General features: G+C 42.8%; 1 protein-coding gene across 6 annotated transcripts in view; it reads right to left on the bottom strand.

Moving 5' to 3' along the window:
- The window catches only part of LOC112247046 (synaptotagmin-7), a 107,053-nt gene that overhangs the window by 39,398 nt on the left and 46,577 nt on the right, over positions 1–21,078 (bottom strand). For 2 of the 6 annotated variants that reach the window (XM_042321132.1, XM_042321131.1), the window contains exons 2-4: positions 15,691–15,794; positions 5,105–5,190; positions 1,967–2,101 (exon numbers count right to left, since the gene is read on the bottom strand). In XM_042321132.1, coding sequence (XP_042177066.1) covers positions 1,967–2,101; positions 5,105–5,190; positions 15,691–15,794 — 325 coding nt within the window. Of the gene's footprint in view, positions 1–1,966; positions 4,086–5,104; positions 5,191–15,690; positions 15,795–21,078 lie in introns of all 6 variants that reach the window. The other 4 variants (XM_042321133.1, XM_042321136.1, XM_042321135.1 and 1 more) reach the window with 3 other exon arrangements.

Raw genomic sequence — 21,078 nt, 5'->3', positions numbered from 1 at the left:
TGACAAAAAAACGACAACAGCAAAAACTAGGAGCAAAAGCCCAAAACAACGGTCAACCCTCAATGACAGAGCTGAGGGGACGGTTTAAACCGAGGGCAATGGGTTTACGGTTAATACCCTTAAGATTAGGGGATGGTTGGTTAGTTGGATGGTTTCAGTGGAAAGGTGGATATTGGGCTGTGTGAGTGGGATCTATAAAGGGTTTCTGCTCAGATGGTCTGAGGGTTGTCCGTCTCCATGGTAGCACTCCATGGGCTGGAGGTGAAGGGTTAGAGGTTAAGGGTTAGTGAGGCTGGCAGGGCTGTAAGGAATAGGGGGCTTTTCAAATGTTGGTTGGTTGGTATATAGGTAAATGTTGGCATTTAGGTAAAAGTTTCTGTATGTTCAGTTTCAGTATGTTCAGTTTCTGTAGGTAAAGTTTCAGTATGTTCAGTTTCTGTATGTAAAGTTTCAGTATGTTCAGTTTCAGTATGTTCAGTTTCAGTATGTTCAGTTTCTGTATGTAAAGTTTCAGTATGTAAAGTTTCAGTATGTTCAGTTTCAGTATGTTCAGTTTCAGTATGTAAAGTTTCAGTATGTTCAGTTTCAGTATGTAAAGTTTCTGTATGTTCAGTTTCAGTATGTTCAGTTTCAGTATGTTCAGTTTCAGTATGTAACGTTTCAGTATGTAAAGTTTCTGTATGTAAAGTTTCTGTATGTTCAGTTTCAGTATGTTCAGTTTCAGTATGTAAAGTTTCTGTATGTTCAGTTTCAGTAAGTTCAGTTTCTGTATGTAAAGTTTCTGTATGTTCAGTTTCAGTATGTTCAGTTTCAGTATGTTCAGTTTCAGTATGTAAAGTTTCAGTATGTTCAGTTTCAGTATGTTCAGTATGTTCAGTTTCAGTATGTAACGTTTCAGTATGTTCAGTTTCAGTATGTTCAGTTTCAGTGTGTAAAGTTTCAGTATGTTCAGTTTCAGTATGTTCAATTTCAGTATGTCTATATTGTGTGTATTTTAAAGATTCATGTTACATATTCATGTGTCCAGATGGGAAAGGCTAGTATAATGAATAGTGTGTTTATAGTGTTTATAGTGGGGGGCAGCTTCAGACATGATCTGCATCTATTAGTGTCTCCATCCAATTAATATTTGATCTGTCCTGGTAACACCACTAGAGACAACCCCCTTCTGTATCCCAAAATGGCTCCTTATTCCCTATGTAGTGCACTAATTTTAACCAGAGGGAATAGGGTCAAATTTGCAACGCACCCGAGATGAAGATCAGAGGGCTGGAGGGAGACAAGGCTGACCTCACGCCTGGCCATCCCTATACTGATGTCAGTCACCTCTAAGGTGAGGCAAGTAGAAACATCCTAGTAGCAGCCCTGTACAACTCAATCTAGTTCTGCATGGTCAACAATGCATACTAAATAGCTTTACCTTTCAGACCCTGTTGGCTGCAGGAAAAGGAATTACTAATGCCAATCAACGGAACTCTCCCAAGACAGAAGATACTTTATGTACGATGTGCATGTTATGTGGATAACATCAATTACTAATGCCATTTGGCCCCTTTAGGCTATTATATTTGACCTTAGCAATGACCTTTACCGGGACATATGCATTAGGTTATGCCTTGGGTTCAGAGCTACTGTTTGGCAAATGAGCCACTTGTGTAGAATATAAAGCACATACTTTGTGCACCATGTAGCTCTTAGTCTATGTCCGGCAGAGAGAAATGCATACAAGTGGACTAGGGTGGCATGTTCCTATGTAGACAATGTACTATGTCTTTGGATGCATATTTTGTCTGCAATGTTTGTCTGTTTCTAGAATGTAGTGTCGTACTAGTGAGTCAGTCTGAGGGGGTTGTGGAGGGTAGGGTGTATGGGGGCACAGAACTCAATGTAAGAGGCTTGGCTCCCCCGCTTCATTACAGCCCTGCACAGAGAGAGGGGTCCCTTACCAGCCGCGACCGAGACTCACTTGGGCGTGAGGCGAGGGTCTCCATACGGGGCATAGGGGGACATGTTTAAGAGGAACTCCTTGGGCGGGTAGGAGCTCCATCTCTGCTGCACGTTGCTGCTGTCATTGTTATTCCAAAAGTCCCTGTCTAGATCACTGTGGCCAGAGAGAGAGACAGGTAAGAGCAGTACAGCCAATCACAGTGGAGTAGGAGGGAGGAGTTTCAGAGACAGAAAGAAAGATAGGTCAGAGCAGCAGAGCCAATCACAGTGGAGCAAATTGAAGGATGTTTCTTGGAGAGAGACAGGATAGGGAAACAACCTTAGTTTAATAGATGAATGAGAGAAATGTCAATCCAGGCAATAGAGATACACCTCTAATATTTGTAGAAAATAATTGTGAAATACATTAGGGGTAGGGGCCCTGCACAAGGCCAGACTACCACATTAGGGGTAGGGGCCCTGGGGCATCGACCTCCGTGGGCCCCAATTTCTGAAATCAGCTAACTTACTACATTTCAACACATTTTCCCATGATGCAGAGAGAAAACCTTTACCTTCTCCCACAGGACCAATGTGCCCACCCACACCTCCCACCACAGGACAGTTGCACCGACCCACAGGTACCAGGAGCACCTTGAAGGCATAGAGAGCATTTCGGGGTTGGATTAATTTTCCTTTGGAATAGTCTGCGCAGGGTAAGATAAGATCTGTGGACAAAATTAAAATGGATATTCTGATAATTAGGATTTCTAGAACAGAGATTTACAGACCAGTTCATTTCAGTGAATGAAGGTAAGAGGTCTCTCTTCTATAGTAGGTAAATTGGCAGGGGCTTCTAAAATGCTTTTAAGAAATGCAAGTATAGATCAGAAAACAGTCCCCTGGGTTGAGGCCGGTTCTCAAAAATGTTGCGGAGGGGGTGAGTTGGTAGTGTTTCGCCCCAGGGGACATCATATGCTCGCATGGCAGAGTGAAGTTGCAAATAAAAGAAGAAGGATTTGCCCTGTAAATTAAAAGTTGTTTGTCATTTCTGATAGCGGGTCTGCAAAGCATGGCTTGGTGGTCGGCGAGGGCCATGGGTAATAAATCTATATCAAGAACTTTGTTGAACAGGTCCTTTAAAGTGAATATAAAGTCGACAAGAGAAAAATGTAACATTTTCATAGGAGGGATTCATAATTCTACATTAAATCGTCAACTGCCATCTCATTTGCCCATTTTTCTGCAGTGTCACAGAGGTAAGATGCTGGTCTCTGCCCCCTGTCTGCCCAGATCTGTCTAGCTTGTACTCCCAAACTGCACTAAAATCATGATTATTAAATAATGCAATGAGCTGCCAATTTTTTTTGTGCTAATTTCCTGCAATTCTACACTTCTTTTCCATGAGGCAGAGAGAAGAATGTACTGTTTTATTGCTCATCTCATGCTTTTGTTCACATTTTGCCATGAGGCTGAGGGAAGGTTTAGCCGTTTTCAAGGTAATTTCCTGTTATTCTATACATTTTGCCATGAGGCGGAGAAAAACGTTGCAGTTTTAAACCAAATGTCCTGCAATTCCACACATTTTGATATCGTATGCTATCTGGGGGCCCCCCAATTTAACACAAAAAAATGGGTTAGGGGCCCCCTGGAGGTCAGGGGCCTAGGGGCACGTGCCCGTTCGGTAATCCGGCCCTGGCCCTGCATTTATAAAAGTAATTCCATTATAATGTTCCTAATAGAGTTTCAGAGGAAAACATTTATGTCTTTGAAAAGAAAGTAGGAAAACAAGTGAATTAAGGAAGGTAAAAAGTCTATCGGTCTAAAGGGGATGGGCTATGGGAAAAGCATATCATCTATTCTGTGAGTTTACACAGCATCCAGACTCATGGACAAATGAATAGATTATACCTTCCTCTGTACAAGGGATTAGAAAACAGTGAAAGAGTTAAACATATATTCAACGTCAATCACAGAGTAATATACAGTATGTTATAAGTCAAAGTGAAACAACAAAGGTTGGTTACACAGATAAAACATATTTTGGAAAAAGGGAGAGAGACAGAAAGAGAGAAATGAAACAGGGAGGAGAGTGATGAAAGGGGGAATGGGAGAACAGGTGGTATGGTGACAGAGGAGGGAGAGGACTGCTGGGTTAGCTGGAGACAGAGACCACCGTCAGTCAGGACTGCAATGTTAACAACAAACAATCATACAGTAGAATATATCATCAAAACATTGCTGCAGTTAAAGTGGACATCAAATATTATTTTTTTATTGGGATTGGGCTACAGTTATAAATGTACTATGATACGCATAATATTAGGTATAGTGCTTGTTTAAGTGATTCTGACTATTTTACTTTACAAGGCATTGAGATAAAGGGTACCTTAGTGAAATCCAAATAGAACATTGGTTTTAGGTTTCAACTCTGGATGTAGTGCAAATTTCAACTGAAACTCAGCCAAGGTAATCACATTCAGGCTGTAAAATAAAGTAACACTGCTGTTGGACAGTAAACTAGTGGCTTATCAGGGGTGGGTTAAATGTGGAAGACACATTTCAGTAGAATCCATTCAGTTGGACAGTAAACTAGTGGCTTATCAAGGGTGGGTTAAATGTGGAAGACACATTTCAGTAGAATCCATTCAGTTGGACAGTAAACTAGTGGCTTATCAAGGGTGGGTTAAATGTGGAAGACACATTTCAGTAGAATCCATTCAGTTGGACAGTAAACTAGTGGCTTATCAAGGGTTGGGTTAAATGTGGAAGACACATTTCAGTAGAATACATTCAGTTGGACAACTGACTAGGTCCCCCCTTTCCTTTGTCAGTAAGACTTTATTACCGTTCCATTGAGTTTTCAGGGACACATCATGTAGTTCCTCATTTTACTGGACTTTAACATGCTCTTTATCTGAAGCCTGACAAATGAAATATCCTATAATTTGTGCCTTTTGTTTTCAAAATGAGGAGTTATCAAGAAACGCTTATTTAACAACCACAACTGCCCTTTACTTTGCTAAATATGTTCCTTCCCCTCCATATCTCAGCGGGATTCAGTGTTTTAGCCTTTTATTTAAGCACACCCAGGTATTTGCCTCTGATCCTCTTGACAGTCCCAGTTAGCTGTGCCGTAGTGAGTAGCTCAGCCAGCCCCCCCCCCCACATCACCTACTTGATGGCTTTGTTTTCCCCTCGGCCACGAATCTGAACTGAATCTGGGGTGCTGGCTGCTTCCACACCAGGCTTGTTCCTCTTCCCCTGGAGAGAGAGAGACATAGAGAGACAGAGGGAGAGAAAGAATGAGAGAGCGAATGAGAGAGAGAGAAGGAGATAAATCATTTCCTTCATGTCCATTGCCTTGTGTCTCTCTGTGAGCTGTCTTTATGGCTGTTAACATCTGAAAACTCTTTACCAGCGGAGCCTTCATTACAGAGCCTTTAGAATACCATCAGGTGCCAAAAATATGCTAAATGACCCCAGGCAGAGACAGAAGAGCAACACATTGGATGCGAGCCAGCACATACAGTAGCATGTGCATGCCCCGCCCACCTGAGGATCAATTTCCTGTGTTTGAGTGGTGAAAAATCCACTTGTCACTTAAATTTTGCTGGATTGATTGCTTTCATTTTACTCCTGTGACTCTTTCATACTCTTGCTTGTGCCTGTCGTTTTATTCCCGTTAATGTTACGACCGTGGAAATGTTTGTAATGACCTGTCAAACACACCACAGAAATGGGCTCAATGGAATACACAGTCGATCCATTGCATCTAAAAGAACGCTTGCTTAGTCGGGGATTTAACGCATCGTCTAGACACTTACATCACAAGAGAACAAAGAGACCTCTATTTTGATGGGTGTTCATATTTTGAGGAATTGAACAAAGTTTGAATTTAATACAGTTGAAATGTTTACAAATGAAATAAAAGCCTCTTCTGAAAATGAACACTGATTATAGTAATATTACGTTTGATGTTGCAAACAATGTAAAGTATGTACTCTGGAGCCAAGCGTGTTGATTTTTAATCTGAGGGTATCCTGCTATTGACATACTTGGGGTGGCAGGTAACCTAGTGGTTAGAGTGTTGGGCCATTAACTGAAAGGATGCTGGAATGAATCCCTGAAGGTAAAAATCTGTCCTTCTCCCCTTGAACAAGTTAACCCACTGTTCCCCGGTAGGACGTCATTGTAAATAAGAATTTGTTCTTAACTGACTTGCCTAGTTAGACAAAGGTTAAATAAAAAATAAAAATACTTGATGAATTATGCAACAGAACGTGACAACAACAAGTAATTAATGAGCCAGTCTAGACAGCGCAGGTGAGTGCAGGTAGGCATATACAGGACACATTTTTGGTGGTTGATCATTGATCATCCTTGAGATGTTTCTACAACTTGATTATAATCCACCCGTGATCAATTCAATTGATTGGACAAGATTTGGAAAGGCACACACCAGTCTATATAAGGTCACACATTTGACAGTGCATGTCAGAGCAAAAAGTAAGTTGTGAGGTCAAAGGAATTGTCCGTAGAGCTCCGAGACAGTGTTGAGTCACAGATCTGGGGGAAGGATACCAAAAACTTTCTGCAGCATTATAGGTCTCCAAGAACACAGTGGCCTCCATAATTCTTAAATGGAAGACGTTTGGAAACATCAAGACTCTTCCTAGAGCTGGACGCCAGGCCAAACTGAGCAATCGGGGGAGAAGCACCTTGGTGACCAAGAACCCGATGGTCACTCTGACAGAGCTCCAGAGTTCCTCTGTGTAGATGGGAGAACCTTCCAGAAGGACAACCATCTCTGCAGCACTCCACCAATCAGGCCTTTATGGTAGAGTGGCCAGACGGAAGCCACTCCTCAGGAAAAGACACGACACCCCACTTTGAGTGGCACCTAAAGCATTCAGACCATGAGAAACAAGATTCTCTGTTCCAATGAAACCAAGATTGAACTCTTTGGCCTGAATGCTAAGCATCACATCTGGAGGAAACCTGGTACCATCCCTTTGGTGAAGCATGGTGGTGGCAGCATCATGCTGTGTGGGTGGTTTTCAGTGGCAGGGACTGGGAGTCTAGTCGGGATCGAAGGAGATATGAAAGGAGAAAAGTAGAGAGAGATTGTTGATGAAAACCTGTTCCAGAGCGCTCAGGACCTCAGACTGGGGTGACGTTTCACCTTCCAATAGGACAATGACCCTAAACATACAGCCCAGACAACATAGTAGTGGCTTTGGAACAAGTCTCTGAATGTCCTTGAGCTCGGACTTGAACCAGATCTAACATCTCTGGAGAGACCTGAAAATAGCTGTGCAGCGACGCTCCCCATCCAACGTGACAGAACTTGACAGGATCAGCAGAGGAGAATGGGAGAAACTCCCCAAATACAGGTGTGCCAAGCTTGTAGCGTCATACCCAAGAAAACTTGAGGCAGTAATCGCTGCCAAAGGTACTTATGTAAATGTGCTATTTTGCTTTGTCATTATTGGGTATTGTGTGTAGATTGATGAGGGGAAAAAACGATTTAATCAATTTTAGAATAAGGCTGCAACGTAACAAAATATGGAAAAGGGCAAGGTGTCTGAATACTTTCTGAATGCACTGTATGAGTGCATAAAAAAGGGAAATTGTACAATAAATTGAATGCCTGAATTCCCACCAGAATCCCTGAACTCCATTCATTAGTTGTCTGTGCCAGTAATATGTTTTATGTGCTATAATTCAGTAAATATCTGAAATATTTTAAACATTACATTTTTTTGGAGTATCTTCATCTATTGTCCAACTGTTGCAGTTATTAGAATTGATTTTAAACCTTTTAACAATTTTGATGACCGTTGCTACATACAGCCAGCTCTCAGGATCTACATGTGAATCCCTCTCCACAGCAATAATCCATACATCTGTTAACCATACAGAATGAACGGATGGAGCACCAAGCATCAGACACAGTGGGGATTAAACACGTCCACACACATCCAACACTCCCAACACACATACAACACTACACACTCAGAAACAGTACACGCCCAAACATACATAAAACATAGGTGTTAAAATAGATGCTGTTTCCACAATTCACAACAGTCAGTGGAATTATAATGAAACATTTTGAGATGAATCTGATGACTGCAAATATATGATAAACCTTAGAACTCAGAACTGCAGCTACATGATTGGCCTGGCCTTGTGTATCAAATGAATGCAGGGTGTGTGACAATTTGTACACTGAAGCCAAACACTCAGTAAACACTAAACACACACTGTCACAAAGTACAGCTACATAATCTTGTTTTTCATTTCAATGCTCATTACATTTTCAATGAATAAAGAGAGTACTACACCCTTCAAACAGACTGGAAAACAGCTATTCCATTTGAAATGTGTAAGAGCACAGTGAGTGGTCACATCAACCCTGCACTATGAGTGATGGGTAATCAGCCTTAAATACATCATCTTATAATGACTTGTGTTTCTGATCATACATTTGATATGGTTTGACTCATACTTTTATAGTTTCATATCAAAGTAATACTAAAGAGTTTCTAAACTAACTTGAGTAATAGGTGTTACTCACCAAACCTAATATTTACAATGTGATCCTTGTAAAAATCAAATAATGATGGATTTTCCTATAATTTTGGTTCCTTTGCAAACATATACATCACATGTAGTAGAGGAAACCTTTACCCTATAAAGAAAGGTTTTCAAAAGGCAGTTTGGAGCAGGAAAGGGTTTTACTATAGACTTACTGTCACATTCTCTGTCTCAAATTACATGGCCTGTTTGTTATAAACACTTATCAATAGAGGGCAGATCTCTGGAAATGACCTAACCCCACTGCCCACCCATCCACCCCACACAGTCATTCACTCACACAGTTGTTTTAGGGACTCCGAAAAGTCTAGATTTCAAACAGTCAAGAATATGCTATCAAGTGGAGCTCATCTATCATTTAACATTATCATCAAATCTTCAGGAGGCTAGAGAGTAGGGGAAGGAGAGAGAAGATAACACTGAAGACAGGGAGTGGGACAAGAGAGAGGGAGAGGGAAGAGAAGGGGAAAGAAGATGGAGAGAAAGGCAGACGCAATGTAGGATTGAGTGGGAAGGGTAAGCAACACAGAGAGAGAGAGAGAGAGAGAGAGAAAGAGAGAGAGAGAGAGAGAGAGAGAAAGAGAGAAAGAGAGTGAGAGAGAGAGAGAGAGAGAGAGAGAGAGTGACAGGATGAGCGGGGTTGAAACAGAATCAAGTGAGATGGAGAGAGGAGAGACATCAGAGGATGTGGGAGAGAGGGTGGGGTAGAAGAGGTGGAGTGTATCATGAATGTCTCCCCGCTAGGAACAGCGTAATGCTGCAGCCTTGTGAAGGATCTGTCCTCCGCCCTCAGTCCCGCTGTCGTTATGTCTGTCACAGTCCAACACACACAATGGCCGCCAACACCACTCCTATCTCCCTTCTAATCCCCTTCCCATCCTCTATCCAACTCTTTCTTCCCCTCCTCCTCTCCTCCCTCCCATCCTCCTGCTTCCTCCCTCTCCCCCTTCCCCTTCTCTGCTCCTCCCCTCATCCTCTCCTCCGTCCCTCCTCCTTCCTGCCATAATCGACCCATGAGACCTGTTTCTGACGTCTTCATCTTCCGTCACCCATATGCTGGGCTGATATACTGCACCTCTACACAGGGCTGCATCTATCAACTACCATGAGCTAAATATCACTGTATTTATCTAATTGTGTCTACCTCTGTGTACTTCCTCATAAACACAATTCTGTAGCTGTCCAATGTATTTACTTAATTGTTATTTGTATTTGCCATCAACTGCGTACCGAAGTGACACAGCTCCCATGTCAGGTAACTGATTCGGGGTTTTATCTTCATACAGAGGTGATGTCACTACTGTAAGTTGCCCGTTTTAGGCACATTGTTGCATGCAAGGCTGATTTTTATACAGTCATTCATGTCCTATGAGTTTAAGGAAATGTGCTGGGTCGTTCCACAAACTCGGTGCCTTTTGAGAAGTGTAACTTGGTTAAAAACAACAACATTTGATTTCACCTTATTTTAACATTGTCAAAATGAGAACATGTTCAACTTAATAAAAACCACGTTTTCCCATCTCAAGAGGGATGAAATAAAAGAATGACTACTAGTAAGTGCCTATTAGGTGCCAAATAAAGTAACAGGGTTCACGATTTTTTCTTAAATCAGCAATAAATCCCCTTGTGACAGGGGGAATGGAAGTTCGTTGTGAGGAGCAGGGAATTAAATGCAAACTGTCTATCTATGGGTAACACGGATGACATGTAGTTTTCCACCACAAAACACCAGACAATGACCAAAAAGAGTAGAACCTGCTCACCTGCCTCTATGATTTGACTTTTAGATGTTCAATGTCTCTTTTGAAAACAATATTTAAAACCGGAATAGTTTCACCATATTAAAACGAGAGTTCAATACGTAACAGGGTGGACCTTAAAATGAGGGACAGACATAATTTAATCACTAATCACATTAAATAAATAATCTTCTTCAGAAATGACTGTCAAGGCAAAGAAATACAGTGCATTCAGGAAGTATTTAGACCCCTTGACTTTTTTCACATTTTGTTACATTACAGCCTTATTCTAAAATGGATTTAAAACAAATCCCCCTCATCAATCTAGACACAATACCCCATAATGACAAAATAAGTATTCAGACTCTTTACTCAGTACTTTGTTGAAGCACCTTGAATCTTCTTGGGTATTTTATTTATTTATTATAGATTTTTTAACCTTTATTTAACTAGGCAAGTCAGTTAAGAACAAATTCTTATTTTCAATGACACCTAGGGACAGTGGGTTAACTGCCTTGTTCAGGGGCTGAACGACAGATTTTGACCTTGTCAGCTCGGGGAGTTGATCTTGCAACCTTTCGGTTAGTAGTCCAATGCTCGGTTAGTAGTCCAACGCTCTCTCATTCTTCTCTGCAGATTCTCTCAATCTCTGTCAGGTTGAATGGGGAGCATTGCTGCACAGCATTATTCAGGCCTCCTCAGAGATGTTTGATCGGGTCTGGACTCTGCCTTGGCCACTAATGGATATTCAGAGACTTGTCCCGAAGCCACTCCTGCGTTGTCTTGGCTGTGTGCTTAGGGTTGTTGTCCTGTTGGAAGGTGAACCTTCGACCCCAGTTTGAGGTCCCGAGCGCTCTGGAGCAGGTTTTCATCAAGGATCTCTGTACTTTGCTCCGTTCATAATTTCCTTGATCCTGACTAGCCTCCAAGACTCTCCAGCTGAAAAACATCCCAACAGCATGATGCTGCCACCACCATGCTTCATTGTAGGGATGGTGCCAGGTTTCCTCCAGATGTGATGGTTGGCATTCAGGCCAAAGAGTTCAATCTTGGTTTCATCAAACCAGAGAATCTTGTTTGTCATGGTCCTTTAGGTGCCTTTTGGCAAACTCCAAGTGGGGTGTCATGTGCCTTTTCCTGAGGAGTGGCTTCCGTCTGGCCACTCTACCATAAAGGCCTGATTGGTGGAGTGCTGCAGAGATGGTTGTCCTTCTGGAAGGTTCTCCCATCTCCAAAGAGGAACTCTGGAGCTCTGTCAGAGTGACTATTGGCTTCTTGGTCACCTTCCTGACCTGACCAAGGCCCTTCTCCCCTGATTGCTCAGTTTGGCCAGGCGGCCAGGTCTAGGAAGCGTTTTGGTGGTTCCAAACTTATACCTTTTAATAATGATGGAGGCCACTGTGTTCTTGGGGACCTTCAATGCTGTTGTGGTACCCTTTCCCAGATCTGTGCCTCGACACAATCCTGTCTCGGAGACCTCATGGCTTGGTTTTTGCTCTGACATGCACTGTCAACTATGGGACCTTATATAGACAGGTGTGAGCCTTTCCAAATCATGTCCAATCAGTTGAATTTACCACAGGTGGACTCCAATCAAGTCTCAAGGATGATCAATGGAAACCAGATGCACCTGAGCTCAATTTCAAGTCTCATAGCAAATGGTCTGAATACTTATGTAAATTAGGTATTTCGTTTGTTTTTTTTACACATTTGCAAAAATAAAAATAAAACTGTTTTGCTTTGCCATTATGGGGTATTGTGTGTAGATTGATGAGGAAAATGTTTTATTTAGTCAGTTTTAGAATAAGGCTGTAACGTAACAAAATGTGGAAAACGTCAAGCGATCTGAATGCTTTACGAATGAACTGTAACGAAGGCTTTACAATGATCGTGAAAATTGGAGACATTTTGGGATTAAGTGAGTTAAAATCTTCCAACAAATGACGAAGAGACATGTCAAAATAAAAATACATAACATGAAATAAGATGTATTGAATTCTACATCATTTAATATAACCAGCTTTTAAACTGTAATATTGGTGCACAATGTCTACTTAAAATACTGTATCAAAGATACGCAAAAAGCACTCTTTCCGTGGAATGACCCTGCTATGTATAAATAGACTCAGACAGAGAGAGAAAAAGGACAGCAATAGAGAGAGAGAGAGAGAGAAGGAAGATGATGCCGAAGATAACACAGAGACAAGGACTAGGAAGGGGAAACAGTGGAGGTATAAATAGAAAAACAAAAAGGACAGCGATGTACTGACAAGGACATAGAGATAAAGTGGCAAAGGGACAAACGCATAAAAGCGCTTATCAGAGTCCAAACGTGTAAGCGTCCTTTCTAGAATATTGGACCGTTGGCTTTCAAACTAGCAACCATTGGTTTTCATACAAGCAACCAATGGTTTTCATACTAGCAACCACTGGTTTTCATACTAGCAATTTCTCCAACTGTCACCACATTCAAATGAGTAAAGGACATGTACACGGAGCCGCGTTGGTTGGGAATTTGGGGGAGGTGTGCGGTGGGGCTGTGCTTCTCCCGTGGACGGTGGTCTCAGAGCTGCATAGCTATGTCACAATGGGACGCTGGAATATCCTGTCTCTCAGCATCTGTGGACTCTGAATTACGGTTATGAAACACTGGTAAAGAGGGAGACATGGTATTTGCAAAGACAGACAAAGAGTGTGAGGGTCAATAGAGAAATAGAAAGGGCGAGGACAACAGAAATGGACGGTGAGGGATGAGTAGCTTTACTGTGTGTGTGTCTGTGTATTTGACAGGGTATGATATGATTCATCTTTGAAGACCAGACTGAAAGTCCTCAATCTACACAGAGTGTGACAGACTGGTAATATATCATAGATGTGCATCAATACAAATATGCGTAATACCAGTTACTAATATGACATATTATTTACATGCTTTATGCATGCTTCTACAATCTCCATCTCACTTCAGAACCGTTCTATCACTCAGATGAATTCAGTCCTCTGCATATTTTACCCACCTATGTGCTGTCCTCACTCCACAAATGCTCCTAGACAGAGAGAGAGACAGAGAGACAGAAAGAGACAGAGAGAGAGACAGAAAGAGAGAGAGGGGGAAAGAGGGAGAGAAAGAGACACAGAGAGAGAGAGACAGAAAGAGAGAGAGAGAGGGAAAGAGGGAGAGAAAGAGAGAGAAACAGAGAGAGAGAGACAGAAAGAGAGAGAGAGAGAAAGAGGGAGAGAAAGAGAGAGAGAAACAGAAAGAGAGAGGGAAAGAGGGAGAGAAAGAGAGAGAGAAACAGAAAGAGAGAGAGAGAGACAGAAAGAGAGAGAGAGAGACAGAGGGAGAGAAAGAGAAACAGAGAGAGAGAGAGAGAGAGAGAAAGGCCAAGATAGGGACAGAGAGAGAACTGAAAGATGCGGAGAGAGAAAAGCGAAGAGTGGACAGACAGAGGAGGGGGAGAACGATGGAGAGAGGGAGGGAGCAAAAGCAGGGGAGCGTATTTCCAGATGAAACGTATGGGCAGAATCACAGTTGCTCAGGCAGCAGCCAATAGCTCAGAGTGATGTGTACATTAGCATATGAATCATTAGCATGGGACCAGGAGCCGGCGACAAGCAGGCACACGCACTGCTCTAGGCACAAAGCCATGTTTACATAACCTAATGGAGAATTCTGTTCATGTTCACCATCATGGCCACACAACATCTCCCCATACCATTCCCCTTGCACACTACCAAGAGTCCACACACAAAGTTATGGAATCAGAAGGAAACTCCAGAAAATAGAACACAACCAGAAAACTTTTATCCAAGGAGTTTTTTATGGCAGAAAATAGTAATTTGGAGTTGTGCCATCCAGCATAGAAACTAAAGTTGGCAAGAGACTGAAAATGTATTTTATGTTTTATTTACAGGCAGCAAATAGCTCATTTTTAATCGTAGCTAATTACCTGGGTGTGCAACTGTACCATTTTAGTGGTACGGGGTACGGAGAGGGGCACGGACACAGCCTGGATTCGTACCAGGGACTGTAGTGACACCTCTTGCACTGAGATGTAGTGCCTTAGATCGCTGCCCATCTCGGGAGCCTGAAATATGAACTCCAAAGTGTGATTTTGCCATTGACTAACTGCTAGATACAAAATGCAATGTGCTCATGTTCTATCCTCAGTGTCTGCATTTTAGTGTCCTGGAATGAGTGTATTACTGTTTTGCTTATGTTAATGTAGTGAATGTAGCCTAGAGTTTATGCACACATATTTGTTGCCATACACTGAGACCAGATGTACGGGTGGGGGAGGTGAGAGAATGAAAGAATGAGAGGAGGGGAAATCATTCTTCACTTAATAGAATATGATATACTCAATTATATAGAATATGATATACTCAATGATATAGAATGGTGAAAGGATTTAATCAAAGAGACTATCTTTTCATTCTAAATGTCTGATCCATGAACCATCTTTCTGCTTTCCTCTAATAGCCAAAAGGCGGGAACAGGCAGCCAATAGCTTATTATTAATCACAGCTAATTACCTGGGTGTCCAACTGTACCATTTTAATGGCATGGGGTACGGAGAGGGGCACGGACACAGTGCATTGTCATGAAGAGAGAGAGAGATATGGAGAGCAAAAGATGGAGAGAATAGATTAAAACTTTTTTAGCGCTTTTCATTACAGACAGAACCTCAAAGCATGTCTTTGCATGTCTTGGTCTCTCACATGTCTCGGTCTCTCACAGTCTTCCTCTTGTGCAGTATGTAACACCTACAGCCTAACACCTCTCTCTCTCACTATCCTGCACTTCTATTATGAGGATGTGGGGCATGTCTGTGCAAATGTGTGTGTATACAGTTCTGGGGTTCAACCCTACCAGGCAGCTAACCCTACCAGGCAGCTAACCCTACCAGGCAGCTAACCCTACCAGGCAGCTAACCCTACCAGGCAGCTAACCCTACCAGGCAGCTAACCCTACCAGGCAGCTAACCCTACCAGGCAGCTAACCCTACCAGGCAGCTAACCCTACCAGGCAGCTAACCCTACCAGGCAGCTAACCTTACCAGGCAGCTAACCTTACCAGGCAGCTAACCTACCAGGCAGCTAACCTTACCAGGTGGCTAATCTTAAGCTAACCTTACCAGGCAGCTAACTCAGGATAAATCCATACTAGCTCTGGGGAATATTGTGGGTCAATGCTGGGGTGTGTATAATGACCTGAACATGTGTGTAATGACCTCTCAGACAGGTCATAATTGCCGATGATAACTGACCAAGCTAGTCGAATTAAAGTTATACAAATAAATTTGAGTCATGGAAGAGTGGATGGAAGCCTGCTGTACTGTGTTGTTCTGGAAAGGCCAGTGTGTCCTAAAACCAAATAATAGGATATAATGTTATAGGTAAATGTTAGTGGTCCACTCACCAGTTTGCGTTGACACCAGGTGCAGACTCCACACAGAGCTACTAGCCACACGGCACACACTGTCAGCCCCAGAGATACTAGGAACACACTGATAGATAGAGACCCTGCAGAGAGACAGAGGGGGGAGAGGGGATGGAGAGGGGGGGGAGAGAGAAAGAGGAGAGAGAGGGGGAGAGGGAGAGAGATCAAGAGAGAGATCGGGAGAGGAAGAGAGAGAGAGAGAGAGAGAGAGAGATGGAGATTAGGAAGAGCAATAGAGGTTACTGTTAAAATGCATGCCAATCATGAGAGGGGAAGGAGAAGGAGGTCAAGACCGAGAGAAAATGTTGTTGAAAGAATATCTCTACATATCCCTTTGGCAATATGTTGGTAAAATCTAATAAACAAATACAGGAAAAATACACAAATGAGGCAGATCATGATGGGAGGAGAGGGAAGTGTGGGAGGAGAGGGAAGTGTGAGCCTGTAATGAGCTTATTTAATATGCTCTCTCCCACTCCATCATCACAAACCTGCAGACAGAGCAATCTATCAACCAAAAAAGGGAAAGAGACAGGAAAAGAGGGCAAGTGTACCGGTATAAATATCATGTCTACTTTCCCCATCTGTGTCAGTATCTACAGCTGGTGAATGAATACAGAGTTGCTGAAACGAAGGAAAAGAAAAACAATGGTCATTAAGAGGGTTCAATTACAAGTCTTCTGCAGTAATCTGCAGCTTCCTTCCTCTTTGGTGTCTCATTGTACATGATCAGTACTGCAGCTTTTCCTCCTGCCTTTTGTTCATCTTTCAATAAGTCAAGACCAAGCTTGACAGATAAAAGCTCTTTCACTCACACATTTCTGATAAAAATAACTACATCACTGCCTCTTGAATGCTATTCATCTAGCCCACCTCCTCTGCCAAGACAATTCAAAAGGCAAAGACGTGTTGGCAAACAACATTGTGCATAAACAATGGACTTCAATTCCACCTCATCCTCCCATTCTTTCTGTTACATTCTCCCCTCTGCCTACACAATTCCTCGATTTCACATCCCTTCCACTTTCCATCTCTCTCCATCCCTCGCTCCATCTCTCTCTCCATCCCTCCCTATAAAACTCCAGGTCTTGTAAGTTGTTCATGGCAGAGAACAGAAGGAGTAGCTTGGTAAAAACATCCACATATCACTCTTCCCTCACACTTTCTTTCATTTCCTGTCATCCTATTTCCACATGAGGCCTCCTACCTTTCTCCATTCTTTCTTGCTCTCCTTTTGCTCAGTATGTTGTTAAAATTATTTTCCTACTATCTATTGTGAGAAAAATAATACAGTGAGTAGCCTTTGTAGAACACATCCATCAAAGGAAGCAATCAGTTGACATTATGTTTTCAACAGAACCTGAGCAATGACAATGATACTGTAACTATCCATTACTGGTCATCTCACTCAGACAGCAATTCAACATGTCATAATGCTGCTGATAAGTGGCCATAATGGCAGGTGTTTCATGGAGGTCTTTCATCTTTTCAGTATTTTTTTGAAGGGATGAAATGGATGACCCTGAGGCCTACCATATACAGTATGCTGCTGTAATGTTAAAAAAAAGAAAGTAGAAACAGCTATAGGATCTGTGTATAGAAGGCATTTTTAATTGCAGAGTATTTTTTTCTTAATTTCTTACCTTCGTCATAGCTGTGGATTAGACTACAGTGTATACGTTTCAGTGAAAAACAGTTCCTAGCCTATTTAGTCCACTGTTAATGACCTTCAGCCATTATGTAGCTTGTTTGGTTTAAAGTAGGCTAACTTATGAAGGAAGACCAATGTTGCCAGTTGGTGTGACTGAATAAACAAACAATCTATTAGCACCGAACAGCCAATGGAGGTTAAAAAAAACAGCAGTGATTCAGCACAATGGACAGTGACAGAATCGGAATTCACCCGAATAGTGTGGACAGCGACAGAATCGGAATTCACCCGAATAGTGTGGACAGCGACAGAATCGGAATTCACCTGAATAGTGTGGACAGCGACAGAATCGGAATTCACCTGAATAGTGTGGACAGTGACAGAATCGGAATTCACCTGAATAGTGTGGACAGCGACAGAATCGGAATTCACCTGAATAGTGTGGACAGTGACAGAATCGGAATTCACCTGAATAGTGTGGACAGCGACAGAATCGGAATTCACCCGAATAGTGTGGACAGCGACAGAATCGGAATTCACCTGAATAGTGTGGACAGCGACAGAATCGGAATTCACCCGAATAGTGTGGACAGCGACAGAATCGGAATTCACCTGAATAGTGTGGACAGCGACAGAATCGGAATTCACCCGAATAGTGTGGACAGCGACAGAATCGGAATTCACCTGAATAGTGTGGACAGCGACAGAATCGGAATTCACCCGGGCATTGTGGAATTTACCCGGGCACCGTTTTTCACAGTTGTAGCGGAGCCACCAGCCCCCATTATGACCATCCCTGAAGATAAATGGGGAATAGCCTATAGGCTTAGACCAGGAAGAAATAACACACTAACATGATTTAACAGTAAATAGTTAATGACCTGGCCTGGCCTGGCACAGGGGAGCTGTTAAGTACAGCATACATAATAACCAGGAGTAGAAATAAGCCGAGGTAGCTAGCTTCCTGACTCTGTAAGGTTGCTGTAAGGTTGCTACACAGCGCAATTACTACCGTGGGCTGGCCCACCCTAATATTGAAACTCATCTTGATCTCCCAGAGGCACATCCATTAGATGCTTCTGATAGGGCAGAGAATTGCATCCTGGTCATTAGCTCGGTGAGTTCCTGTAATGATTAAACAGCAGCTTTAATATGTCTACCAGCCCAGCCAGGCTGCTGTAAAAGAGCCTGGGATAGAGATAGATGGATACAGCTGGGCTGCATGGAGCTGAGGAAACAGGGTGGAAAATAGCAACGAGCCTAACAGAAGGTGGTGGTAGTGTAAACAAGGGGTTGAATCAGACTGCTGTATTACAGCTGTGGTGTGTATGGTTGTTGGGCAGGGATGGGTGCGGCAGGTAGGGATGTTTTCAAGAGGACTGGGACAGCTCCCCTAATATTTGTATGGTCCAAATAGTTTACATGGAGACTATGAATCAATAAAGACTAATGAGTTCTGCCCCAGTAAGGTGATTTATTACAGAGAACAACACAAAGACAGCTCTGGCAAAAACAATATGGTCACACGGATGGCCCTTCTCACTGACTCTCTCCCCAGGAGTGGCCCCATGCAGCGCTGTGCTGGGTGTCACACAGAGAGCCTCCTGTGGCTAATTCCAGCGCCAGACATTCACAGCACATGCAAGCACGCAAATGCACACACAGCACACACACAGCACAAGCTCTTATTGTCTCATGTCATCACTGCCCTCTTGAAAGTTCATTTTTATTGCACACATACTGGATGAGCTTTGGCGTTTCCAAAAAACTACAAACTACAAAACGACAAAAAATAAAGCGAGTGTTCCTCTCGGTTGTGATATTTCTCTCTCATCTTCCCACTCTGAGCCCCTGTCGGTCCAACACTATTTTCCCTCATCAAGTAATTACATGATTTTCTACTGACATGACTAAAACTACTCATCAGAAAGAATAGCCTCCATAACAATCCCTCCCACTCTCTCTGGGTTTTAACCCCCTATTAACCCCCACATGCAGCCATCCTCTCCACTGGTCTACTAGTATCTAAGGATTGTACGGATAGATAAAAAGATGACCAAATTACACTGCAATTCACGTCTGTTTTGTGACGGGTAGTGTACCAAATGCATGCATATTCAAAATGTCATTAAGCAATGAATAAGACTCAAATAATCGCTGAGGAATACTGAGAGCACTGTTAGACCGTCTACACACTGATTTCTCTCTGCACTGCTCAAAACTATTGTTTTCCTCAGTCAGACTGCCAACAGATCCAGATTACCAGTATTATGAATATAGGGAATGTCTCATACTGTCAAACAAACATTCAGTAAATACTGCCAGTGGCTCAAGCTCATCAATCAAAACACAAGCAAAATGGCCAACCAGTCAATAACAGTCTCTACCTGAAAGTCCCAGGTATACCTGCATCTACACCTGGCTACTCTCATCCTCTTCTCACTCTGAACTAAAGGTTGCTGCTGTCTGTCTTCCCCAGGCACCTCTCTCTCCACCTCGCCAGACAGATGAAGAGGATCCATCATAATGAGGTCACTGACCCACTTCTAAAGCACACACACATAACGGCATCATCATCTCATCAGCATAATCACTAAGTCATCTGCTGTAACTACGAGTGATGGGGGGGGGAATCGATCCAGTTACATATGGCAATATTCTTTTTGGACAATGTCATATTGATATAAACTTACATTTTTGGGGGTAGTGTTAGCTAGTGCTAGTCAGCTGTACCGGCGCAAAAACACGGGTATTTTTCAACTTATAGTTGATTCTCCATCTTTGTTTTAAACAGTGAGCCAACATTTTTTCAGCTCTTTTATTTCCCTGACTGATCAAAAGCAACACTTGTTTTCTCCTGCTCTCTCTTGCCTCTCTGCAGCAGACATATAGTGAGCAATATGTTTGGAACATCAAGTAGCAATAAAATCACAGTATCGAATAGCAATAAATACATTGTATACTGTAGAATCGTGAGAATCGCAGTACATAGTAACTACCAATGTATTTTATCCTCCATGTCAATTGTGAGAGCATCGATTGGAGGGATAAAATTCATATTTACAAATGACTCAGTATGATTCACTAGATGACCTGTTTCAGTGCACCGCGGAGAGGACCCAGAGTTATTTATAGCTGCTTTAAGTGAGATTCCTGTGCGCTGTCAGAAGAGCCCCCTCCCTTCTTCCCTCTCTACCTCCCTCCTGTCTTCCCTCTCTCTCTCTCTCTCTCCTCTCCTTCACCTGCTGTGCTAATCTGCTTGTGTTCTGCTCACTCAGCCCCTGGTGTTTGTGCCCAAGCTGACACAGAATCAGGGCTATTAGTCACAGGGGACCAGCAGAGGAGCATGTCTGTCTGGCCCAGGGGGCTGGGGATCGGGGAAGGCAGAGCAGAGTGGAGCCTCACCTGGGGAGCGGAACCCTTGACCCTGCCACCCGCCACTAGGACCAGCCATCAGCGGAGAAAAAAAGAGCTGACACCTTGGCTGTTCTCGTTATACAGGACCAGCACCTGAGATCCATTCCTGTAACAGTATATTGCCACTAGATCACATGTTAGATGGGTTACAGGGTGAGCCAGCATCACTGGAACTATTCTGCTTTCTACACTGTCACCCTACGCCAATGCGTTCATCTATTTACTCAGTAGCCCCCGAGCAGGTGAAAAACGATCCCTCAACGACGAGGCAACATTGCTTATCATCCGGAGCCCTGGCA

Source organism: Oncorhynchus tshawytscha, linkage group LG04, assembly GCF_018296145.1.
Source record: "Oncorhynchus tshawytscha isolate Ot180627B linkage group LG04, Otsh_v2.0, whole genome shotgun sequence".
NCBI lineage: Eukaryota > Metazoa > Chordata > Actinopteri > Salmoniformes > Salmonidae > Oncorhynchus > Oncorhynchus tshawytscha.
This window is presented reverse-complemented; position numbering and strand designations above follow the sequence as displayed.